The sequence below is a fragment of the Narcine bancroftii genome, chromosome 7 (assembly GCF_036971445.1).
Source record: "Narcine bancroftii isolate sNarBan1 chromosome 7, sNarBan1.hap1, whole genome shotgun sequence".
Classification (NCBI taxonomy): domain Eukaryota; kingdom Metazoa; phylum Chordata; class Chondrichthyes; order Torpediniformes; family Narcinidae; genus Narcine; species Narcine bancroftii.
Genome location: NC_091475.1, coordinates 162651394 through 162678639, shown reverse-complemented (window position 1 = coordinate 162678639; position 27246 = coordinate 162651394). Strand labels below are relative to the sequence as shown.

The window sequence follows — 27246 nt, the reverse complement described above, 5'->3', positions numbered from 1 at the left end:
ATGACTCTCTTAGACCAGCAAACTGCACTCAGACAGCCTGTGACTCAGAACCTAATCCTCCGAGTTCTTTCATCTGTTGCTTTTCAAAGCTACAATCCATTAGTGAAGTCTCTTGGGCACTCTTCAAAGGCACTCTGAGCCAGGCCTGTCTGGCTCCAGTATTTTAAATGAGATCTGTTCTGAAGTGTTTGTATGTGACCTACGCTAACTGCCACAGTTTATCTCCTTTAAAACATATCTATATACAATGTAAAATAAAACATAATATGTCACACTATCCATTGAATCAGAACTATCGTCAGGCTTTGGTTTCCCTTTTGTAGGGTGGTTATCGAATCATTTTGGTGGAATAGTGATGCATCCACACAGACATTTGCAGAGAGTGGGAACATGCAATTTGACAATTCCATGTCCAAACACAAATTTTGGCAAGTAGCAATCATCCCAGCCCATGAGGCATGTATCATAACCAAAGTGCGTGACTTCCTCTATTTGGTTATGTCAAACAATAGAGATTTTTACGCTATATTTACTTTGATTACAAAAGAAGACAAGTAAATTGGTACATTTCTTTTTCACAAGTATTCATAACTTTTTAATCAATGGGCAAGTTTTTAATTGATCGTACTCTTACAAATGTCACTGGACAAAATATATAATTTAAGAAATCATTTATGAATTGGCCTGTACATACAGCATTAAATCACATTGTTAAGCTTACAATATTCATTCTAGGTCCTTCAAACATGCACATTTGCACCAAAATAATCTTGTTCAAAATTAACTGGAGGTCTGAAGCTAGTGTCCACATTAGGAAGAAAGGATATTGACATTTCCACTGCCAGGGAGATCTTCTTTGAATGAGATTTCTTCGAGTTTGGTAAAACTCAAAAGCCTAGCCCCCACCTCACTACTGATCTTCAGGGCATCTAATCATAACGGCTCAAATATTACAGTAGGATCTGGATAAATTGGGAGAATTAAAGATTTCTGTAATGATCTATTCAGACTCTCACGACATATCCAGGGACTCCAGTTGCTTTCTGTGGGTTCCATCTTCAGAAGACTGACCTGACTTCAGCAGCAGAGACTGTGGGTGCAGAAGCACAGGAAGTAGCTGAGATGGATGTTACTGCTTCACTGACTCTCTGTATGAAAGGAGCGCAGAACACATTAAGCTCGTCGAAGAGTGCTGCAGCCTTGAATGCTAAGCTGCCTGCCTTTGCTTTGCATTCTGTCACAGAATGCATGCCCTGCTGTAGTCATCGGGTGCCAGGTTATTCAACATGAGTTGAATTCAAGACACACATGTTAGTTGGCTGTTGAGGAGCAGAGTTTGCAGTCCCTGGATAGTCCTCTTCTTTGCCCTCAGCACCAGAGAATTGAAGTTGTAGTATCAGCCTTTCATTACGTTATTGTAATCTCTTAAATCAAGAAAAGATGGATTGTCACAGAATAAGAAATTCTGGTCTGCCATCATTCATTAAATTCTTGGTTCAGGTTCTGTAATTGTTCGATGCCACCTGGTGTACAGTTTGTAGGTTTAATAGAGAAAATTGAACCACTGTATGTGGACAATTTACAGTGAATATAACAAGGGATATGTCACTCAGTCTAACAATTATGTGACTATCAACTGAACTAAAATCACATGGTTTCTTGCATTTATCCACTAGACAATGATTCCCCTTTATTAAGTAAGCATTACCAAACTTGCAAACATTCTCAACCAGATGCACAAAAGGATTAATTTAATTCAAAGATATAAATGCACAAATAACTCTGGTAATCTCAGTCTAATGTGCTTTTTATAAATATATTGTCATTTTTAATTGGTACTTTGATGGATGGAGAGACATGATCGCCCATACTGAATGGCAAAACACCTCACACACACTTTGACAAAGCTGGCAGAATCTACTTGTACTACTGTAGAATTATATTTTGGCCAGGATGATATAATTACAAATTGATGTGAGGGTGGGAGAGATAAAATAACAGCACACCTGAATTTACATGTGTAAGTAAAACTTTGAATTTCAAAACCGTAAATTATTGATTCCCAGTGCAAACCTGGCGACCTTTTGCTGGCATCAAGTATCGTAACTTCTTCCAGAAAAATGAATTTTTAATGTCAGATTTATTTCCGCTCCATTTTACTCTTCTTTTTGATTTCAGAAGGATCTGAAGTGACTCGGGAAATGACTTTGTGTTGTTTATTGACTTGTACTCAATTAGTATTGGTTTTATCTTTCTTTCAACCAATATCTGATGCAGCCCAGCCATCAATTCATACGTGGAGCCGAAGTCAACATCGACATATTCTTTGTTGATGATTATAATTAATCTTCGGCATTTATTAATGTAAAAGAGTATACTTTCTGCAGATGCTGTAAATAAAATGTTAAGCACTTCATTATTAATATACAGCATAGAACTTGGCAGAATAGGAACAGATCCCTCGACCCATAATGTCTGTGCCAATCATCAAGCCAAATTAAACTAATCCCATCTGTCTAGACATGAACCATGTCCCTCTTTTACCTGCATGTTCATAAGCCTGTCTAAATGCCTCTTAAACATCATCATCTTACCTGCTTCCCCATCCTTGCTCAATAGTGCAGTACAGGTAAATACCACTCTCTGTGTACAATACTATTTGTATATCTCCTTTAAACTTCCATCCTCTCACCTTAAATTGATGTCCTTTTGTATTTGACATCTCGACACTGGAATAAAGGTTCCGACTGACTACCCAATCTATTCCCCTCATAATTTAAGAGACTTTTAATCAACTCAAACGCTCCAGAAAAAAAGCAATCCAAATTTGCCAAACTTCTCCTTACAACTAATGCTCCCTAATCCAGGCCACAAACTGGTGAGCTGGTTCAGTACCCTCTCCAAAGCCTCTCCATCCTTCCTGTAATGTGGGGAATAGAGCTGCACAAAATATTCCAGCTGTGACCCAACTAAAGTTTTATACAGCTACAAAATAACTTCAGGACTTTTATACTTAACACCCTCTCAAAAGGGCATGAAGAAAAGAATGATTAATATTCCAAATACTAAAATGTAACCCAAAAGTTCTTAGCTGTTTGTGGAGCCAGGTGATAAATTGCTGATTATTGTCTGGCCTTTCATCTGACAGAATGAGCTCCTTTTACATAGTATTCTGAGTAGAATTTTTAAAAAGTGGAAAAGGACAACTTTCCTTCAAAAATTCCATTCACTGCTGCCTACATCCTTTCAACAGTGATGAAGCCAATTTCCATTACTTTCCCCGCTCACACTGTCAATGGTAAGCGTCAACAAGATTGATAGCCAGTATATAAATTATTGTAGTATTGACTTAAAAGTCATCAATGAAATGAAAAGAAATCCACGGATGTGTCTTCTGGTCAGTAATTTTGATATTAATGATCATAATTAAAACATTTTTACAGATCTATTACTAAATAGACATTACAAAATATCTAAATATAATACCTAAAATACAAAAAACTCACACTTCTATGTACATATTGGCAAAATAAACTTTGGATGAAGAGAACTAATTACTCTTACCAGATCCTGGAGGAACGTCACGTTCAAATATACATAAGTGATAGCCAAATTTTTCTTCAAGAATCGCAGGTAACAATTCAAAAGCGAATTGCTGTTCTTCCTTGGTATTAACAAGTATGACATCACTCTTGAGGAGTAATACATATGCATCATATTCTTTACTATCTGAGATTCAAACGGAAGATATGAGTATTTTGATTTTTATTCTATTATACAAAACTTGACAATGACACATTTAGTCAAATGGATGGAGAACTTAAAAGTAAGTTTTAGATTTAGTATGCTTTGTGGTGTACTGTGTGGCATTTTGGGAAATTCTATGTACATTTTTGAAACAAATTGAAAAGTTTCAATAGTCAGGAAGTAAAATTATCTTTCCACTCTATCAGGCTTAAAACATTGTACCCACAAACATTTTCCTTCTGGAAAGATCATACCTCATTTATTTTCAGTTAACACTTCTGAGAATTCTATGGGAAATATTATGTGGCAATGGTATGTACACTGTCATCCTGTTGAGAAATGATTGCCAATTTGTTTACAGCTGGTGAGCACTTAAAACTCCAGCTGCATTCAGAGGTGAGGGGGTAAATCCCCACTTCAGACACTGACAGGAATTTAGAAAATAGTCTTTAAATCAAGGTAAATTTCCCTGGGTGGTAGGTGTCCATTTCAAAAGGAGGACCTGGTCATAAGTTACCACACACACATACACAGAGTGTGTTTGCAATTGTTGTTTTTTCAATACAGTTTAAATCTTATAAAACAAAATTTCTTTTTTAAACACTATGACCAGGTCTTCCTTTTAGAACTGGATGGAGAGACCACAAACTCGATCAAAAGGATGAGTATGACTTTAGTCCAAGGAAAGTATGCAGAAAAAACAGCTGAAGAGTTGTGAATGCTGAATCAGTATACAATGAGGTTACTTTGTTAAAAGATCCTTGGATTCATTGAATATTGGAAAGTACATCAAAAATAATAATAATAGGGAAGATCATAAGAAATCACCTCAGTTGCTAATCAAATAATCAGCTCCCAAATTTTATGTATGAGAGTTGCTTTAGTATCTACCCTGTGACACTATTAGCAAGACTTTAATCTGAATTTGACAACAGAGGCATGGGTTGTATTAATAGCCAAGCTCATACATCCTGAGAACATGATGATGAAACACCCCTCAATCCTTCAGCAATTTATGAGATATTTTGGCTGACTTTTGATTGGATGGTGTGGCAACACTATCCATATTGAAGGTGAAATGTAACTCGGAAGGAAATTTGGATGTGAAGAAAATGTAAACCTGCATTTATTTTGTACCTTACACAAGCTTGGAAGTTAACATTGACTTCATGGTCAACAGGCATAATTACCACTTTAAATCAATGAATAGTGATGCCTTGTTCAAACTTAGAATTTGCTCATATTCTTACCTCCAAGAGTTTCATCTCTACCTGTGAGGTCCCTGAAGCAAAGACTGATTTGTACATTGAAATGTACACCAACTATGGCCAGAGCACAGAGCACAACAATAATGAAAGTGAATAATTTAACAGTTTGTTGAAAATTGTTTTTGCCTAAGAGAGAAAAAAGGAATTTTAACTAATACCGACCTTAACAATTACATTTCTAATGACAAACATAATGACAAGAAAAACATGTACATTAAAAATGCCTGTTTTAATGTGCCTTTTTTTTATTTTTAGTCTGATACATGATACTTACACTTTAAAGAATTACTATATCATATAAAAATGTGTTTGAATATTTCATTGCAGGATTTTGTCTCACGGACAGTGGATTTTGATATTAAAGCCAACATTTACATTATAAATTATTTAAATGACTACATACTTCCTTGTGTGAATAGATAGTTTTACTTATTTAAATGATGTTCTTCTTAAGAACTTCCAGAAAATTTGCTAAAGTTTGGAACTGGAAATTCTATCTATCTACTTTCTTTGAAAGCTGAAACATTTAACCCACCAATTTAATCCCAGTGAGATCTTAATGTTATACAAGGTCTAATGTGGCCATCAGTTTCTGAGCAGATTTTATCTTTGGAATCAGCAGAAAAGCAAAATGGAAAAGCTAAAGTCATATACCCCAGGGAGCCCCCTCTGCCCAGTATATCCATTTAGGCTTATTCCATTTGCCTGCATTTGGTCTCAACCCTTCTATTCTCTTCTTATCTATATATCTGTCGAAATGCCTTTTGAATTTCATAATTGTATCTGTTTGTATCTTCCTTCGGGAACTCATTCCAAATATGGACTACCCTAAAGAGTGAGAAAGGTTCATCTCAGATCTCTCTTAAATTTCTGCTGTATCATCTTAAATGTATGCCTTCTACAATTGTCCACCATGGGAAAGCAGACTGTGAACATTCATTTTATCCATCTTCACTTGAGGAAATAAAAGACTCAGCCTATTCAACCTCTCCCTCTAATTTAAGCCCCTAAAGTCCTGGTGAATTCTAGTGAATGTTCTCTGTACCCTTTCCAATGTATTAATAGACTTCCTATAACTGGGCACCACAACTGCACACAGTACTTGCAGTGAGTCTCACAGACACATTGTATAAATGAATCATGAGGTCCCAACTTTTGTACTCAATACCCCATCCAAAGATTGGGATAAGGAGCAGAAATCATTCCCCGCTGGGGTTTTCATTGTGGAATCAGGAAGAACAGGAGCAACACAAGACAGAAAAGGGCTGACCAATTCTTTAGAGTCCTGGCTGCGCTCCACCAAATCCACACACATTAGCAAGCAACTAAAATAATTGGCCTGTACCTTTCTCCTGGAGAATGATATATCCTATCATCTCCTTATCTGATGTGCGTAAAACACAATTAAATCGTTGATTCAGATGCTCTTTTTTAACTTGCGTAAATACCAGTGGCCGTACAACATACATTCCATTTTCTTTCATTGTTTCTCTGAAAAATGCAACAAATCTCACTTTGAAGTAATAATATGAATGGAATACAAAGATCATTTCATTTTAAGTTGTTTCCCTCCAGAGCCAAAGTTATTACATAAAAATCAAATCAACAGCAACTTGCATTATTTTACCAGGCAAAAACAAACAGCTGCAGGACCTCAGCAGGTCAAGAAGCACGTCCTTGGTTCTGATGCATGGTCTCCACAGCTAACTGCAAGATGCAGAGTTGGACAAAAAAGTGCCAGATGGAGTTCAATCCAGATAAGTGTGAAGTGATCCAGTTTGGAAGGACAAACCAGAAGGCTGAGTATGGTTGGTTACTTAGGAGTGTGGATGAAAAGAGGGACCTTGGGGGTTCGAATCCATACATCCCTCAAGGTGGTAACAAATGTTGATAAGATAGTTAAGAAGGCCTATGGGATGCTGGGCTTCATTAATAGGGGCATTGGGTTCAGTTGAGAGGTCATGTTGCAACTCTAAAAATCTCTGGTATGTTTACCCTTAGAGTATAGTATTCAGTTCTGATCACTTCATCATAGGAAGAATGTGGAAGCTATGGAGAGGGTGCAGAGGTTTACCAGGATGTTGCCTGGATTGGAAAATAAGCCTTAAGAGGCAAGTTTAGTAGAACTGGGACTTTTCTCTTTGGAGCGTAGAAGGATGGGAGGAAACTTGATAAAGGTCTACAAGATTATAAGAGGCATAGATAGGGTGGACAGCCAGCACCTGTTTCCCAGGGCAGGATTAGCAAACACCAGAGGACATATGTACAAAATGAAGGGAGGGAAGTTTAAGGGAGACATCAGGGATAAGGGTTTTTTTATGCAGAGAGTTGTGGGTCCCTGGAATGCCTTGCCAGGGATGATGGTGGAGGCTGAAATATTAAGAGACTCTTAAACAGGCACATGGGTGAAGGAAAAATAGAGGGTGATGGGGTAGGGTGGGCTTAGTTCTCTTTTTTTAAGGAATATATATGGGTCAACACAAAATTGAGGGCCAAAGAGCCTGTACTGTGCTGTGGTGTTCTATGCTGGAATCTTGAACAAATAATAAGAACTTGGAGGGGCTCAGCAGGACAGGCAGCATCCAAGGGTAGAAATGGTCAGTCACCGTTTCGGATCTGGACCCTTTATTGAAACTTGTCAGTCCACATTGAAGGAAGTTTGGTTTTTTTTGCTCCAGATTTCAGCATCTGCAATCTCTTGTATCTATGTTATTTATTGATTTAAACATAAATAGCAAAAGCAAAATACTGAAAGGATTCAATGAGATGGTGAAAGATATGAAGGTTACAGAGGCCTTTTTAACAATATCCCACAAATCTGGAGGAGGCAGGGGTGGAAAAAGAAGATGGTGGTAGAGATGCTTTAATTATGGAACAAAAAGACTGTAATTCCCCTGATCAAAGTGAAGGAGGTGGTATTTTGCAGGAAGTTAGTGTGATTCATGGTGGGGAGCTGGCTGATGGAGGATTTCAGTTTTCTTCAGACTGACTTCCAGGCCAAACATTTTGGCAGTTTCCGCAAAACAGGACGTCAAGCGCTGAAGAGCTGGCTCTGAATGGGCAACTAAAGCGGCATCGTCTGCAAAGAGTAGTTCACGGACAAGTTGCTCTTGTGCCTTGGTGTGAGCTTGCAGGCACCTCAGATTGAAGAGACTGCCATCCGTGCGGTACCTGATGTAAACAGCGTCTTCATTGTTGAGGTCTTTCATGGCTTGTTTCAGCATCATGCTGAAGAAGATTGAAAAGAGGGTTGGTGCGAGAATGCAGCCTTGCTTCATGCCATTGTTAATGGAGAAGGGTTCAGAGAGCTCATTGCTGTATCTGACCTGACCTTGTTGGTTTTCATGCAGTTGGATAATCATGTTGAGGAACTTTGGGGGCATCCGAGGCACTCTAGTATTTGCCAAAGCCCTTTCCTGCTCACGGCTGCAGCTGATGTGGACATTACCCCTCCATAAATCTTCGTCCACGAAGCCAAGCCAAAGAAAAAGAAAGTGTGATTAAACATTTCCAAGATTTAAATTGCGTCAATGAGGGTACAAAGGGTAAAGGCACTAAGGTCATGATCACAGAAATTATCTTCAGTACTGCAGGAAAGGCAAAATCAGAACTGAAACAATTTATACAGAGAGGTTAAAGATGCAGAAACATAGAAATATCGAAAATTGATGCTGGAGTAGGCCATTTGGCCCTTCAAGCCTACACCACCATTCATTTTGATCATCTACTCAGTACCCAGTACCTTCCTTCTCCCCATACCCCTTGATCCCCTTAGTCACAAGGGCCAAATCCCAACTCCCTCTTAAGTATAGGTAAGGAACTGGCTTCAACTACTTCATGTGGCAAAGAATTCCACAGATTCATCACTCTCTAAGATAACTTTTTTTAAAATCTCATTCCTTGTGATAGTACAGATTCTATCACCAATGTGTATATGTACAGATTGTAGTGTAAGATGACTGTGATTGGCTGAAAGCATAGCCACGCCTACTGGCAGGTCTTAAAGGGCTGCTCCTAGCCAGACCAGGTCATTCTGGACTGGTCGACCTACATGTGATACGCTCCAGTCTTCTAATTAATAAAAGCCTTGGTTTGGATCAACAAGCGTTTGATTCTTTCAATGCACTCTACAGTCCTAAAAGACTTCCCCCTTCTCCTTAAACTGTAACCCCTGGTTCTGGTCTTCCCCAACAACAGGAACAGCCTTCCTGCATCTAGCCTGTCCAATGCCTTAAGAATTTTATACATTTCTATAAGAAATGTTTCAAGGAAGAAAAACAGAAAATGGTGAAAACCCTTGAGATGTCAGGCAATGTCAATAGAAAAGGGAAAATATGAATGTTTATATGTTAATCTCTTTCTTTGTGGTCTAGGATATGTTGAAGGGTTTCAGTGTAAATATAATTGTCATAGGCAGACTGAGCTACAGAGGTATCCGACTTCCATTATTGTCAGCAAGCCCTGTACCTATCAACAAAAGGAAGATACTTGTTAGGTTGTGAAAAAAAAATGTAAAAGCATTCCTATGAATATAGTGGGAACAGAAGTCTAGTACCATCCCCAGGGCCTTTGCGATTCACTTTGGAGCTTATTATCTTTGGTAAGTGGTCCCTCACCCCTTATGTGATCATAATGGAACTTAATTTTGGTGCATTAGATATTAAGAGGTATGAAACCAAAAACAAGGCTTTCTTTAATTTTCTTGATTGGGGTGATTCTGACCAATCCAAACACATTCAACATAGTGGCATTGCTGTAGCAGCTATAATGCCAGCACTGCCACTGGTGAGAACCCAGGAATATTGGGAAGGAAGGTGTGTCTTTCAACACACCTCCATGGGTCCGACTGCCCTGCCCTCCCGTACAGATTTAAATTAACCATGAAACAGTGCAGGGCCAGCTGCTGTTTTTAACACTAACATTTCTGGAGGCCCAGGCCCAAAGATGGCAGAGTCTATGTTTGGCAGCCCTGACTTCGAGGGTTGGGGATTCCAAGGAAGCAGAAGAAAAGTGCAGGCACCAGAATGGAACACTCTGACTCCCCATCCCCTGCAAAATCTCAGTTCCTGCCAGCTTCTGTTCTTTGGGAGTTCTGAACCAGAAGGACAATGAGGCAAGAAGTGGAGGAATTTCTTGAGCTAGGGAGAGGTAAATCTGTGGAATTTGTTGCCACAGGCAGGTGTGGAGGCATGTATTTAAGGGAGAGATTGATAGGTTATGGGATGATGAGAGATTAACTGGGTTATGGGGAGAATACTGTGCAGTGGGGCTGAGTGGAAAAATGGGTCAGCTCATGATAGAATGGCTGGGCATTCTCAATGGGCTGAATAGCCTATTTTTGCTACTGTATCTTATGGTTTTATGGTCATAATATGGATGCCTCAAGCTCGGGTTCAATCATTGGTCAAGAGAGAAGGCCATCCAGCTATGAAAGTTATTGGGACACAGAAGGTGCCAGCATCAGAGGAGAGACCCACAAACTCTCGATGTTTCTGAAGGGGCTCTCTTTCTTCCTTTCCTAGCCTTGATAGTTGTGCCTCATTGTATGCCTTCGCAGGGCAAGCAAACAAAAGGATTTTTTATGTATTTTTGCATGCATAACAATACTCTTATCTTCCTCTCATTTGCACCCTGAAATTTTACAAATATACAAATAAAATTTTAATTTGGCTTCCTTTTTGCAAAAGTAAATCCAGCACATTAAATTTTAAAATTCATTATTTTTAAAACAAAATTTAGACATACAGAATGGTACAGCCCCTTCTGGCCCATGAGCCCGTGCTGCCAAATATTCCAATTAATCTACAACCCTGGTACATTTTGAGGGGTGGGAGGAAACATGATTACCCCAGGAAACCCACAAAAACTTGGGGAGAAATCTTTATGGACAGCGTTGGATTCAAACCTCAGTTGCTGCCACTGTAATAGCGTTGGACTAACTGCTATTAATGTGAATGACACCCTCTTAAGTTGTTTTGTTCCCCCATTGCGTCCACTCTCTCTGATGTAGAGAAGGCTACAGCGGGAGCACTGGAGGCAATAGATGACCCCCACAGATGGTTGTGTTATAAAGCTAAAAATTTAATTCACAATCTGCAAAGTTTACAGTTATTCTATTAAATGAAAACATAATATAAAGTAATTTCACTGTAAAATGAATTTTATCATCTTAAGTTGAAAGAAATTTTGCATTGCAGGAGAAATATCATTAAATGCTTTATAGACAATAAATTATTTTATAGTATTCTTATCTCCCTGAGCATGCTCCTTTCTCACTGCCACCTTCAGCCAGAAGGTGCAGAAGTCCACAGCTCTAGGTTCAAGAACAGTTTTTGTCAATTACTATCAGGCTTTTGAACCTCCCTTTACCGGTCTACTACAGGATCACCAAAGATCTACCTACTGGAGACATGGGAGAGAAGATGGAATCTGGAACAAAAACAAAACAATCTGCTGGAGGAACTCAGGGTTGAATGGGTTGAGTGGCATCAGAAGAAGAAAAAGAATTGTCCATGTTTCAGGCCAGAATCTTTTATCTATCTCATCTATTGTATAATGTACATTGGAATTAAGGCATAACAGATAGAATAAGAATATACTCCTTACCTCCTCGAATCTTTACAGACAGCTTCCACTCCCTTACAGTTGGTCACATAGGATTTTTTAAAAGTCCACGTTTGTGTCACCTCCCAATAATTTTCATGGCCAGCAAAAATTGTACAATTAATGGTCCTTCTTTCACCTAAAGATCAAAGTAATCAGACAGCAGGAGATACTAGCATCAATTGGATACTTTTTGAAATAGCTACTTGTAATGGATTTTACAGGGGGGGTTTACCTTGATAGACAGAACCATCCATGTCTCCAGTGCCTTGGCCAAAGTGATGGCAGGAGTCCAATACTGTATTGTGGGAGCTCTACACCCAACACCTTCCTCAAAGCTTGTATGACAAGCAGAATCTCAAGTTCAGTTGAAGTTCAGATTTATTGTCAAACTATATAAATTACATCACATACAACTCTGAGATTTTTTTCCCTGCAAGTAAGGTAAAATTAGCACTTATTGGTAGTGACAAAACTGTACTCAAGAAGATATGCATAGAGGAGGAGTCACGTGATGCAGTAGTGGCCGGTAGGAGAATACCAGCCCTCTCCAGAAAAGAAGGAAAAAAGTGAAGGAAAAACAAAGTTCCAGACACATAAATCGCAACAACTAAAAAATAAAGGTGTGGAGAAAATGGCACCTAAGAAAGAAAAGCCACAAACAACAGGAAGAAAAGAAGAAAGAAAGATGCCAGAAGAGAAAGATGAAGGCCTTACCTGTATGAAAAAGCAGGGACCCACCATGGAAAGAGGAACCCACACCCGGAGGTCAGTGGAGACCCCGCAGGGTCGCGACCTATTGAACACAGGACTGCAAAGATGCCTCACGGAGCCAAACAGAGGTGCGCAACCATGTTGAACTATATGACTATAAATATTAACAGAATACATAACCAAATCAAAAGGAAGAGGCTATTAAATTTACTGAAAAAAGAAAAAATTGATATAGCATTCGTGCAGGAAACACATCTAAATGAAGTGGAACACAAGAAATTAAGGAGAGACTGGGTAGGGCACGTAATGGCAGCATCATATAACTCAAAAGCCAGAGGAGTAGCTATATTAATCAACAAAAATGTACCAATCAAAATAGAGGAGGAAATAATAGATCCAGCAGGGAGGTAAGTAATGATAAAGTGTCAGATATATTCAGAATTTTGGAATTTTCTCAATGTATATGCACCTAATGAAGAGGATCAAAAGTTTATGCAAAATATCTTTTTGAAGATTGTAGATACACAGGGGAATATACTGATAGGAGGGGACTTTAACCTTAATTTGGACTCAAAGATAGATAAAACTGGAAAAAAGACTAGCAGAAAGAACAAAGTAGCCAAATTTATGGTTAAATCAATACAGGAAATGCAACTTTTGGATATATGGAGGAGACAACACCCAAAGGAGAAGGAATACTCATATTATTCAACATAAAACGTACTCAAGGATTGACCTGTTCATGTTGTCAGACCATATCCAGGGGAGAGTTAGGAAAATGGAATATAAAGCTAAATTGTTATCGGATCACTCATCCCTGTTATTAGTAATAGAGCAGGAGGACATCCCACCAAGAATGTATCGATGGAGATTAAACTCCATGCTACTTAAAAGACAGGATTTTAGAAAATTCATTGAGCGACAAATTAAAATGTACTTTGAAATAAATACGGAATCAGTGAAAGATAAATTTATATTATGGGAAGCAATGAAAGCCTTCATCAGAGGGCAGATAATAAGTTATGACTCTAAGGTGAAGAAGGACTACAATCGGGAAATAGAACAGCTGGAAAGGGAAATAGTAAGTACAGAAAAAGGACTAGCAACAAGGGAAGATACAACAAAAAGAAGAGAATCAGCAGACAAAAAAATAAAGTACGAAACACTACAAATGTACAAGGTGGAGAAGAACATAATGAAGACAAAGTAGAAGTATTATGAGCTAGGAGAAAAAACACACAAAATACTAGCTTGGCAGCTTAAAACAGAACAAACTAAAAGAACAGTATTAGCATCAAGGAAAAAGGACAAACAAATTACATATAACTCAACAGAGATCAATGAAAACTTCAAGGAATTCTACGAGCAATTATATCAAACTGAGAATGAAGGGAAAGAAGACAAAATAAATGAGTTGCTAGCTAAAATTTAACTACCAAAATTGCAAGAAGAGGAACAAAACAAACTGATAAAACCATTTGAAATAGAAGAAATACGGGATATATTAAAAAAGCTATCGAACAATAAAATGCCGGGAGAGGACTCCCAATAGAATTCTATAAAACATTTAAAGACTTATTAATTCCTCCTCTCCTGGAAGTAATGAACCAGACTGAAGAAACTCAAAACATGCCAGATTCATGCAAAACAGCAATACCAAAGATGGGGAAAGATCCACTAACACCAGCATCGTATAGACCAATATCTCTACTTAACTCAGATTATAAGACAATAGCAAAACTATTACGAAACAGATTGGCCGACTGTATACCAAAAATAGTAAAACTAGATCAAACTGGATTTATTAAGAAAAGACGAACAATGGACATTAACTTAATCCATGCAGTACAAGGAAATAAAACGCCATCAGTGGTGGTTACTTTAGACACAGAGAAAGCCTTTGACAGGGTAGAATGGAATTATTTATTCAAAGTACTACAGAGGTTCAACCTACCAAAGAAATATATTAATTGGATTAAAACATTATATCAGGGACCATTGGCGAAGGTGACAGTAAATGGATATATAGCAAACCAATTTAAATTAAGCAGGTCAGCTAGGCAGGGATGTCCACTATCTCCTTCACTGTTCACGTTAGCTATAAAACCCTTGGCAAAACTGATAAGAACAGAAAATAAAATAAAAGGGATAAAAATAAAAGAAAAGGAATATAAAATCAGTCTATTTGCAGATGACATCATAGTATACTTAACAGAACCAGAATTATCAATAAAAGAATTACATAAGAAATTGAAGGAATATGGAGAAGTATCGGGGTACAGGATCAACGCAAATAAAAGTGAAGCGATGCCAATGAATAATGCGGATTTCACAAAGTTTAAGAAAGAATCGCCTTTTAAATGGCAAACACAAGCAATCTGATACCTAGGTATTTGACTAGATAATAATCTAGGCCATTTATACAAATTAAATTATCAGCCATTAATGAAGAAATTACAAGATGGCTTAGAATTTACCACCAACACTGATAGGAAGGATAAATTGCATTAAAATGAATATCTTCCCAAGGATACAATACCCATTTCAATCGTTACCAATTCCCTTAACAGAGAAATTCTTCAATGAGCTAAAGAAAATAACAAGGAAATTCTTATGGAAAGGGGAGAAACCGAGGATAGCACTAGATAAATTAACAGAATGGTACAAACAAGGGGGCTTACAGCTACCAAACTTTAAGAATTATTAAAGAGCAGCATAATTAAGATATCTATCAGATTTTTATCAAACAAGGGAAAAACCAGATTAGAGCTAGATAAAATAGGGGAGAAGGTACCAGAACATATACTTTATAAGTGGGATGAAAAACTGGTGCAACATAGAAGTTCACCAGTACTGCATTATCTGCTCAACATTTGGAAGAAGATTCACGTAGGAAGGAAAAAAACAAATTACCAACTTCCAAAATTATTATTGACGCAAAATCAACTAATCCCTTTCACAATAGATAACCTTTCCTTTAGAGAATGGGAGAGAAAAGGGATCAAAAGAATAGAAAATTGTTTTTTGGGAAATAATTTATTATCTTTTGAACAAATGAAGGACAAATATGGTATAACTCACAGTACAATGTTTGCATAACACCAACTGAAAACCTACATGAAGAACAAATTGGGAAGTAGGCTGAGGTTACCAGAAGGAAGCAGCTTTGAATATGTGATTACAGACACAATGATAATTAAAAGATTTATAACAAACATGTACATCAAGCTGCAAGAGAAAGAGAATGATGAAATAAGCTGTAAACCCAAACAAAAGTGGGAACAAGATCTAAACATAAAGATAAAAAATGAAAAATGGGAAAAGCTATGCTCCGGAACTATGAAAAATACAATAAACACGAGGTTACGCATGATACAATATAATTGGTTACACAGGCTATATACCATGCCCCAAAAGTTAAATAAATGGGACCCAACAGTATCAGACAGATGTTTTCACTGTAAGAAGGAAATGGAAACAACAGTACATGCAATTTGGGCATGTGAGAAAGTGGAAAAGTTTTGGGAAGATCTAAATCAGGTATTAAATAAAATCACAAAAAGGAACATACCAAAAATTCCAGAGATCTTTCTTCTAAGTAATATAAGTAAAGACTAGGCCTCGATTTGGTTGAAGCACAAAAAAAAGATTTATTATGATAGCCTTAGCTGTAGCAAAGAAAAATGTATAATGTCAACCTGGAAATCAGAAGGGACCCTGAAGGTACAGCAATGGTACATAGAAATGAATAAATGTATTCCATTGGAAAAAATAACATATAATTTAAGAAATAACGTCACAGTATTTGAACAAATACCCCCTAAAATGACAGAATGAGAAGAAGACAAAATGAACTGACCCAGTGTGTAAAAGTAGATGACACAATTTTCTTGTTTATTTCCATTGTCTGATGACATTGTTTAATAGGTTTATTGTATTGTATAAGTTGAACGTTTAGTGGGTAGAGAGGGGGATGGGAAGGAGGGGGAAAAAAGGGGAGAAAATGACACTGTGTATATTCAAGAGGGAAATGTTTGTGTGTATTTTGGTTAATATGGTTCATAATGTGAAAAATTAAAGAAAGAAGATATGCAAACATGCAAATAAAGAAATATAAACAAACTGACTCTAATACACAGAGAAAAAAAAATCAATAAAAGTGTAAAAGCAAGACCCCTTAAATGAGTCCCTGATTGAGTTTGTCATTGAGGAGTCTGATGGTGGAGGGGTAGCAGCTGTTACTGAACTTGGTGGTACGAGTCTTGTGGCACCTCTACCTCTTTCTTGATGGCAGCAGCGAGAACAGAGCATGTCCTGTATCCTTGATGATTGCTGCTGCTCTCTGACAGCAGCATTCTCTGTAAATGTTCTCAATTGTGGGGAGGGTTTTGCCTGTGATGTCCAGTACCTTTTGGAGGGCTTTATGCTTAGGGTATTGGTGTTCCCATGCCAGATGGTGATGCAGCTGGTCAGCAAAGTTTCTACCACAAAACTGTAGAAATTTGCCAGGGTTTCTGGTATCATGCCAAACCTCCGTAAACTCCTGAGGAACTAGAGGCACTGACATGCTTTCTTCATTACTCTTTAGAGTGTTGGGTCCAGAAAAGATCCTTCGAGATAGTGACTCCTAATAACTTAAATTTACTCATCCTTTCTGGATTCCTCAAAGATCACTGGATCACAGAGTTTTGGTTTTCCTTTCCTGTAGTCAATAATCCGCTCCTTGGTTTTGGTGATATTAAGTGCAAGGTTGTTGTTGGTGCACCATTCAACCAAATTTTAACTCCCCCCGTATGCTGACTCATCTCCCCTATTTATACAGCCCACTGCCATGGTATCATCAGTGAATTTGTAAACGGTGGTGTTGTCGTACCAAGCCATACAGTCATAGATGTAACACAAGTAGAGCAGGGGTTTAAGAAGGCATCCCTGTGGTGCTCCATTACTGATGGAGAGTGTGGGGAGATGTCTATACCAATTCTCACTAATTGCAGTCTGGAGGTGAGGAAATCCAGGATCTAATTATACAGTGGTGTATTGAGGCCCAGTTCTTGGAGTTTGCTGAGGATATGATGGTGTTGAATACTAAACTTTAGTTGTTAAAGAGCATCCTGATGCATGCATATTTGCTGTCCAGGTATTCCAGGGTTTTGTGTAGAGCCAGAGAGATTGCATCTGCTGTAGTCATGTTGCTATGGTAGGCGAACTGGAACAGATCTATGTCACCACCCAGACAGGAGCTGATTCATCTCCATCTTTTCAAAATACTTCATCACTGTGGATATGAGTGCCACTGATCAATAGACATTTTGGCAGATTACCTCACTCTTCATGGCCACTGGTACAATTGAGGCCTGTTTGAAACAGGTGGGTGCCACGCCCTGTCAGAGCGAGATGTTCAAGATAGCCATGAATACATTGGCAAGTAGGTCACCACAGGTTTTTAATATTCAGCTGGGTACTTTGTCCAGTCTGGATCCTTTCCTTGGATTCACTCTCCTGAGTCATCCTCAGATATAGACAGATCATTAGGAGATACCAGGGTGTGCAGTGTTAGTTCTTCTTTGTTCTTGTGGTCACATCTGGTATCGAAGGCATTGAGTTCTTCTGGAAGTGAAGCTTCGCTGTCTCCTACTTCACCAGATTTGGTTTTGTAGCAGGTTACGTCATTTAGGCTCTGCCACAGCTGTAGGGTATCCTTCAATTCCATTCCACTTCACCCAGGAGATGGCTTTCCGTAGGTCATACCTTTTGTAGTAATTTGGATCTTGGGACTTACATACCTGTATCTGGCTCTCAGCAGGTTCTGGATTTCATTGCTCATCAAGGCCTTCTGGTTGGGGAAACGCTGAACGATTTGGTGGGGTCATACTTGTCCACAGCTGTTCTGACAAAGTCTTTCACAGCCCTGGAATAGTCATTCATATACTCAGCTTAGTCCTTTAACACCGCCCAATCCATTAACTCGAAGAAATCCTGTAACCATTCTTAAGCCTCCTGCAACCACCTTCTATCTGTCCTGATCTTTTTAGGCTCTGTCTGTATGAAGGCAGAAGGAGCACAGCCAAGTGATCTGACTTGCTAAAATGCCATCTCGGGAAAGATCGGTAGGCCTTCCTTATCTTAATCTAGCAGTACTGGGACCTCTGATACAGCAGGTTGCATGCCAGTGGTAGACTTTTCTTGAGACAGGCCTGGTTAAAGTCACTGACTAAGATTTGTAGTGCATCCCCTGTCACCAGCTTTTCTGATTATTAAAGCTGTATGGGTTTATAAATATCTCCAAAATTCATAGACATTTAATACTACTTTAAAAAGAACTGAAATGAACTATTAAAAATTATATTATACATAATGGCACAGGATACAAAGTCTGACTCCCCAAGGTAATGTTGGAGAAGCTCAGGAAGATTAAGCTCTACCATTGGATTCTATGGGCTGATGAACAGCTCAGCGACCTGACAGACATCACTGTCCAGTTATTCCAGGATTTTCACATCAAATATCCATGGCTGGAAGTTCTGGGCTGGTGGCATTTAATCAACATTCAGAACCGTTGACATTTACCTGCAAACTTTGGCCAGTTATTCTAATATCTGTTTTGCACTGGAAACATTTGTTAAAAGTTTCGAAGTAAACAAAGACGCATTTATCTAAAGATCATTTGAAGCTTGTTGCATTTTTTTAATTCTGTCTCCTGAGGTTGGCCTCAAGAGCTTGCATGGAATTCTATTCATCAACATTATACCTCATTTCTTCTGTTTGCATTTACTATGAATCATTCTACCACTCACACAGTTAAGAAATCATATATCGATACATTATAATGCAAACTTTACCTACCCAGTGTAACTTCAATGTGCTCTTCATGTGGGTAAATCAATGTCGGTTCAACAGAGGGTGCTAAAAACAATATTTTTATTTAAGAAAAAGAAGGAAAATTAAATTCACAATTTTATTTATTAAATTCACAACAATTACTAAACACTTTTTTATGAATCTTTCATGTAATAAAATGTGACCAAGTACTTCAAAGAGAAGAAAGAAAATGTAGAGGAATAATGATGAAAATTATGACCAAGAGGCAGGGGGACAGGGCTAAATCTTTAGGTACCAGAGTTCACTAAAACCAGCGACAACGAGGTACTGGAGCTGTTCCAGGAGATGCCCAGAGTGGTACTCCGGTGAACTCTAGCAAGAGAGAAATTTTGAGAAAGAAGGAAATTTGAGGAAAATAAATTCGTAATGGAATTAAATTGTTTAAAATATACTCAATTAATACAGAATAAAGAAATTGTACTCAGATCTATGCTAGCATTCCTCACATTGATTCCTTTGTATGTATGTTGATTCTTTTAGAGAAATGTTTTTTCAGAATAGATGGTTGGGTTTTCACATGATGCTTTCTTCTTGGCCGAAAACCTTGCTGGACTACAGGGGAAAATATTTCTCTGAATGGATTATCCTATTTAAATTTGCCAAATCCCAAGATGTCCCATCTTAAATGCATAGCTTTCCTAGTTTACTATTACAGCTCCTGCAATCCTACGTTGACAGCCCTCCAGAAGTACATTCAAGTCACTTTTGGAAGTCCAGAACTTATGTAAACTGTCCTGTCAATATATGTTCCTTGAAAAAAATTAACTATGAATGATATAAAAGAAGTTCATTAACAATTTGTGACTGTGGATCACCTGCATACTTTGCTGCCAGAGTTCTTTAAAATTATTCTGCGTGAGAATCAATGGGAAGAAGACAATAAGAAATAATGCAAAAAGAAAAAAGATATAAAAATTACAGGCATATTTATATCATCCTTAATTTGTAAAACCCCCTTTCCATGTTGCTAGAGCATTTAAGAATCAAAATGAAAGGTTTTTTTGAGATAAAATATGTGTCAAGGCTTTGCTGAGTGATTGATATATACTAAAAAGTGAGCTATTGTTCCTGTGGCTCCACCAACCGCACCCTTCCCCCAACCCAAACAGCTGCTCAGGTTATTCTGCTATTTAGTAATAGAGGAGTGTTCCAAGTGCAAACTAGCAACATTTTTCCACAAATACAGGGATAGTCACAGCACCCTTGTGTCAAAGGAGCAAAAATTTAATTTTAATTTTATCATCACTATCCTTGGTCCCAAGCATCTAATGGAAAAAAATACCTTTCAATGTTAACTCCAATGTTCTTGTAACATTGTACTGTCTTCCAAAATGTTCAATGGAAAGTATGCAAGTGTAATGTCCAGCATTTTCCTTTTCTAGTCTCTGAAAGAGCAGTGATGATCCTGTATGAACATTCTCCTGACAATCCTGCAGAATATATTGAATCAATTAATGCAGATAGTATTTCTTTGACCAATGAAAAAAATTCTCATTGAGAAAGATAAAAATTTGTAATGCAGGAATGACGAGCAAATAACAAGCTTCTGCAGAATCTCAGCAGGTCACGCAGCGTCCGTCAGCGCTGCTGCGCAAATAATTCTGACGCAAAGTCCACAGACTATACAACAGGCTTTCATTAGCTTAAACATACACACCAGGTCTCAGTCCACTCCTGGCTCCACATGTCTGACTGCTCCCAAAGGGGCAGCTCAAGTCTTTATATGGCCTGGTGATTGAAAAGCTGGCAGGTGGGGCCAACCTCCCAGGTTGCCTACCTTCGGGTACAGTGGTTGTCCCATTCAGTAGGCTGGTAGGAGTCCGACCAGTATAGTGGTTGTATCACCACAGTGTCCATGGGCAGAAATGGTCAGACAATGGTACAGGTCGCAGCCCTTTATTAAATTTCTTTAATTTTTAAGTGCTTTTCCAAACAAAGAGTAATTTCCAATATTGACTAAGCAGAATCTAATTACCTTATACCATTTCAATTCTTCTATATTATTCTTGAACACATCCATGTGTGGACAATACAATTCAGTTGATGATCCAATTACTCCATCCCGGCTATATTCTATTTCTTTACTGTAGCATCCTTCACTGATTGGTGTAACATCTAAACTTTCATTTGGACCTGTAATGTTGTGAGTTCCATTGCTTTTGAGTAAAAAGATAGGAGGCAAATAAAAATGAAGAACACTATATAATATCGCCCATGGTATAATAAATTACAATAAAGAAATAATCCTAGTGAAAATAGTGAGATAGAGATCTGATAAATTCTGCACACCTGATGCCCCATAATTTAAGGTTTTGAAAGAAGTGACTGCAGAAATAGAGGGTGCACTAAATTCTGGAAGATCCAAACATCAATAAACAGCAAGAAAGCATGGAAAGAGAAAAACAAGTTTCAATTAGTTGAACAATTGTTATCAGGAAAACGCAGGACTCCATTAATAATGGAATTATAACAAAATAAAAAGAAATCCTGGTTATAAAATACATTCCAATTTTTGAACATGCAGGTTGATAAAGCATAGCTATTGGATGTAATTTATTTGGCTATTTTTTGAAGATATTTGACAAGGCTGCAAATAAAGGGCTTTTAAACATATCAGATTCTTTGATATCAAAAGATTAGCTAATAAACATAAATTAGGGAGGGGGGGGGGGTTTGTAATAAACATGACTTTTTGATGATAATCCTCAATGCTACTTACAAGAGAGAACAAAAATATCTTCCAGTGTCTGTGAAAGTTGCAGGCCAAAATCCTAATAAAGGTCCTTGAACAACAATTCTGTCTCCTTTGTCTAAACGTTCCACAAGGCCACTTTTGGGATTGTCTTTAAACCAAGAGACTGGAAATCCATGTGTTTGAATGTCACTTGTGTCGACTGGACTGGATCCATTGCACAGCTTACATCTTAAACAGGCATGCTCTCCTTCAAGAGCAAAGACTGTTGAAGATTCATATGGCAGACATCGATCAAGCTCATATCCTAAACAAAGAGGGTAGTTTTAAAGAACACCATTAAAATACTGCAGCAGTTTACTCCATGAGATAAAATGAACTTGCAAGTAGTACAAGTGGAATCATAAAATAGAAAAAAAACTAATTCACGATACATTCTTAATGTAGAAACAAACTCCCAAGGTTCTATGAAGATCTAATCTGGTGATGCAGAAATAAAGAATAATTTATTAGATAAACAGTTATGACCTTGACCAAAGGGATGAGTTTCGATAAAATGTAAAAAAAAATTGCAGATGATGAAAATTTTTAAATAAAAACAGAAAATTATGTTTCAGCTGCAAGAACTAAAATGTTATCTTGGGCTCTCTTTCCAGAGATGCAGTTTGATTTGTTCAATTTCAAATTAATTATCATCTGATGGTACAAGTACAACAATAAAAGAGCATTGTTTGGTCCTCAGTGCAAAAACATACAAACACACCACCAGACATAACACATACAGACAAGATTGAGTATTTCAAGCATTTTCTGTTTTGTTTCACTTTTATTTTGATATCTTTTTGAGATTGTCTTAAAAGTGGACAGATCTGGGAAAATTTGGAGAGGAATTTGTGGTACTCAGGGTTTAATTGTTGAAAACATTGCTAATAGTTGGGAGATAATATTACTGAGCAATACAGAGAAGACTTGGTATTGAAAGAACATGGCAGAGAGAGATTTGACCATAAATACATTTAATACAAAGAGGAAGTTATTAAGATTGGAAGTTTGGCAGACAAGAACAAAAAAATATGAAGACAGCATTTACAAAAAGCACAGCTAGCTACAACTCTCTCAGGATTCTTCAGTAGCATGCCCATACTCATCAGAAAGGCATGGACAGCAGCTGCCACACACATTGCCCTTTAGGTCAAATATCATGCTTACTTCAATATAAAGTACCTTTCCTCATACATCTGTGTGGGAGTAGCTTCAGTCCAAACATTGCACCATTTCAAGAAAGCAATTTACCACTACTTTCCCAGGGGAAGAAACTGCTCATCTTAGAAGCAGCAATGAATGAATAGAAAAAAATACTCCTAATATTATTAGTATTATATTAATCCCTTGTATGACAACTTTCAATAGATTTTTGAAAAGTCCAATTCATTACATTCATTGATTTTTACATGAAAAGGAAAAATTACAGAAGCTGGCAATCTAAAACATGAGAAAATCCAGGAAGCACTCAGCAGGTTAGGCAGAATCTGTTGCATGGGAGACAGAGTAAATAATTGAATGTGATGTGCCTCTATTCTTCTTTTTTGATGTACTAGTTACACTAAAAAGCAGGTTTAGCCCAATATAAATTACTTGTACTTTAGCGGACCAATCACTTCATGAGAAAAGAGTTCCACAAAGGATAGGGAGAAGAGGGACTCGGCCAATCAAATTGCAATTCATCATTAGGAACAAATAAAAGTGAAGCAGCCATTGTTGGATTAGTCATCTTGTGAGGAATGGAGATTTAAAGGCTTTGGCTCAAAGGGCTATGGTATATGCTCATAGTACAGGTAAGGTCTAAAGTCTTTGCTTAAGAATCCAGAATAGGTAGTGGATATGGCAGCTAAAGCAGTGGTATGCTCTAGCTGCTCTACATAGGAAGTCTAGTACAGCACAACTGTCCCTGATGACTACACCTGAAAGAAATGTATTCCATTACAGCTCCTTACAGATCATGTTAGGGAACTGGAGCTGGAGTTGAATTAACTCAGAATCATTCAGAAGACAGAAGGTGTCATACCCAAGCAGCAACAGACAAGTAACTGGATGACTACTAAGAGAAGCATTCAATTTAAATTAAATTTAGAGATACAGCACAGTAACAACCCATTTCAACCCACAAGCCCATGCTGCCCAATTACATGCAATGAACATGCAACCCCCGATACATTTCAAACAATGGTAGGAAACCACAGCCCCCGGGGGAAACCCACGTAGACAAGAACGTACAAACTCCTTACAGGCAGTGTGGGATTCGAACCTGGGTGCCGATCGCTGGCGCAGTATCAGCAATGGGCTAACAGCTATGCCAACCATGCTGCCACAAAGGGGAATTGGCAATCAGATGAGGAGAAAATTCAAAATTTGGAGGTGCAAAGGACTTGGGAGTTCTCGTGCAGAATGACCTAAAGATTAATGAGGGCTCCGGGTTAAAGAGGTAGCCATGGGTACCCGCATGAGCCTTGGCTATGCCTTCCTTTTTGTTGGCTATGTGGAACAATCCATGCTACAAGCCTATACAGGCAAGGCCCCTCAGGTCTTCCTCTACAACATCAATGACTACTTTGGTACTGCCTCATATACCCATGGTGAGATCGTTGGCTTCATCCACTTTGCTGCCAACTTCCACCCCAACCTCAAATTCTCTACGTCCATCTCTAGCAAGACTCTCCCTTTTCTGGATCTCTCGGTTTCCACCTCGGGAGACAAACACCTGACAGACATCTTCTACAAACCCACCAACTCCCACAGCTACATTGACTACACCTCTTCCCATCCTGTCACCTGTAAGAATTCCTTTCCAGTTTCTTAATTCCTCCATCTCCATTGCATCTGCATCCACATTGAAGATTTACATGCCAGATCATCAAAGGTGACCTCCTTCTTCAAACAACATGGTTTTCCCTCTACCACCATCAACTCAAAACTCACCTGCATACCCTCCATTACCCGCACATCTGCCCTGGCCCCCTCTGTCCCCACACACAACAAGGACAGGATTCCTCTGTCCTCATCTACTACCCCATCAGCCTCTGCATCCAACACATCCTCCTCCACCATTTCCTCCACCCACTACGTGATCCCACCACTAGACACATATTTCCCTCTCCACGTTCTTCAGGAACGGCTCCCTTCATGACTCCCTGAAGCAACATTTCACTGAGTGATAGAATCTGCAGGGGTCATCTACTGCATCTGGTGCTCCCATTGTGGTCTCCTCTATATCGGAGAGACAGGACACAGACTGGGAGTGTAATGATATAGCATTGTATGTACTAGCCAGTACAGGCACAGGCTGGCCCGCCCTCCTGATGACATCCTCTCCTAGACTCCTCCCTGAACTCCTCTCCTGTGACCCAGGCCATAAAGGTCGAGTCACCTCTTCCTTCCCTGCACTTCCCTAGTTTGGACCGGGGCCAGCAGTCTTGCGTGTAATAAAGTCTATCGTTTCCCCTCAGTCTTTGTCTCTGTGATTATTGGGGCAACTGGTAGTCCCCAACAATTTATTACACACAAATATTTAACATCTCCGGTAATGGAGAAATTGCTGCGCCCCGATTGGCTAGAGGTAAATCCCCAAGTTCCGGGAGCATCAGAATTCTTTGAACAGTGGGTGAACTGCTTCAATAACTTCCTCGAGTCCGCCGCTGGAGTGTTCAATTCAGACAAGAAGAGGATGAAGGTCCTACAGACAAGAGTCGGACAGAGGGCTTTCCAAGACATCAGAAGCAGCATGACCTACACTGATGCGATGGCTGAACCAAGGGCACTATACAAGCCCAAGGTTAACGAAGTCTATTCCTGTTACCTGCTGGCATCCAGAAAACAGCAGCCTGGTGAGTCAGCTGAAGGGTTTATTTGATCCCTAGTCACACTGGGAAAAGACTGTTTGGGGAACCCCACGGCCCCGATATCAATGGCCCAGTGCATGTAAGATCTGGTCCGGAACACCTGTGTGTCAGGGTTGAGGTTGGATTATATCAGACAATGTCTCCTCGAGGAGGATCAACTCCCACTAAAAAGAACGATCCAACTGATCAGAACCTTAAATGCGACCCAACACCACGCGGAGTTGATCATGGGCAGAAGTGGGCCTACCACGTGCATATCGCCGTGAGGGCCGCTGTCCTGGGAATCAGCATTGGGGATGACCGACCTGACCACAGCGGTGGTGATGCCAGCATCGTCGAGATGCAACATCTGCGGGCAGGCTAGACACTCGCAATGCCTCTGCCCCGCAAGAGGAGCTACTTGCTCAGGCTGTGGGAAGAAGGGCCACTACTAGAAAGTTTGTAGGTTCAGAAGCTTGTCCAGGAACAGCGTGTCATGTGTGACTGAAGAACTTCCGGTACTGACCACGTGCGCGGTAAGGGGGATGCCATCTTACTCACTACCGCCCCCATCCTCTACGCCATGGCTTACCTCATTGATGATGTCATTTCCATCCTCGGCGACACCACTTCCACCTTCTTCTTCGACGATGGCAGCGTGGTCAACATGGAGGCTGCCCACTGACAACGACAAGGAGATAACTGTCCTGGCATCAGTCACCCTGAATCAAGCCAGCCCTCACCCAATCACGAACTCCATGATGCAGATCAAGGTGAATGGTTGCAAGACGAACTGCCTCTTTGACAGCGGCAGCATGGAAAGTTTTATCCACCCCGAGGTGGTCCACAGACTCTCCCTTTCCGTCTGGCCGATGACCGGATCGATATCGGTGGCGGCGAAGGTCCAACAGACTTGTATCCGGGGGTATTGTGTAGCATCTCTAACAGTGGGGGGGGAGGGGGGGGGAATGTTACAATGACTTTGTACTGTTGATCATGCCCCAGCTCTGTGCGCCGATCTTCCTGGGCCTCAACTTCCAGAGTCAGTTCAGGAGTGTGATGTTGGCATTCGGGGGCCCCCAACTGCCGCTCACTGTTCATAATCCCCAACTTACAGATCCCACTCCCCAACCAAACACCCAGTCTCCAGCACCATCTTACAGCCTCACCACCCTGCGGGTGGCCCCTCTGTCACTATTTGCAAACCTCTGTCAACCGTTCGCCACCAAGAATAGGTGCTATAGCACCGAAGATACAGAGTTCATCAGGGCTGAGGTTCAGTGACTCTTGGTGGAGGGGATCATCGTCCCTAGCTCCAGCCCCTGGAGGGTGCAGGTCCTCATGGTCAGAGGGGCAGGCAAGCCCCAGATAGTGATCAACTATAGTCAAACCAGCAACCGCTTCACCCAGTTGGATGCGTACCCACTATCCCGGATAGCCGACTTGGTCAACGAGGTCATGCAATATA

General features: G+C 39.4%; 1 protein-coding gene across 1 annotated transcript; it reads right to left on the bottom strand.

Annotated features, from left to right (window-relative positions):
• Positions 1-632: 632 nt before the first annotated feature.
• LOC138740059 (interleukin-18 receptor 1-like) lies at positions 633-24775 on the bottom strand. Its single transcript, XM_069892491.1, has 10 exons — positions 24532-24775; positions 21931-22210; positions 21187-21367; positions 20494-20641; positions 19176-19235; positions 11622-11757; positions 6361-6506; positions 4998-5141; positions 3565-3729; positions 633-2390 (listed from the first exon to the last, which is right to left on the bottom strand). Exons 1-10 carry the CDS (start codon positions 24773-24775, stop codon positions 2053-2055), a joined length of 1842 nt encoding a protein of 613 aa, XP_069748592.1. The 3' UTR covers positions 633-2052.
• Positions 24776-27246: the final 2471 nt, after the last annotated feature.

Bases quoted from the DNA above. Each gene is read 5' to 3' on its own strand.
- LOC138740059 (XM_069892491.1), bottom strand. From the start codon at position 24,775: ATGGAGATGGAGGAATTAAGAAACTGGAAAGGAATTCTTACAGGTGAC. The intron at 20,642-21,186 runs GTAATTAGATTC...TATATTCTGCAG, and splicing joins AAGAATTGAAATGGTATAAG to GATTGTCAGGAGAATGTTCA. The intron at 19,236-20,493 runs GTATTTTTTTCC...TATTGTTTTTAG, and splicing joins ATTGGAGTTAACATTGAAAG to CACCCTCTGTTGAACCGACA.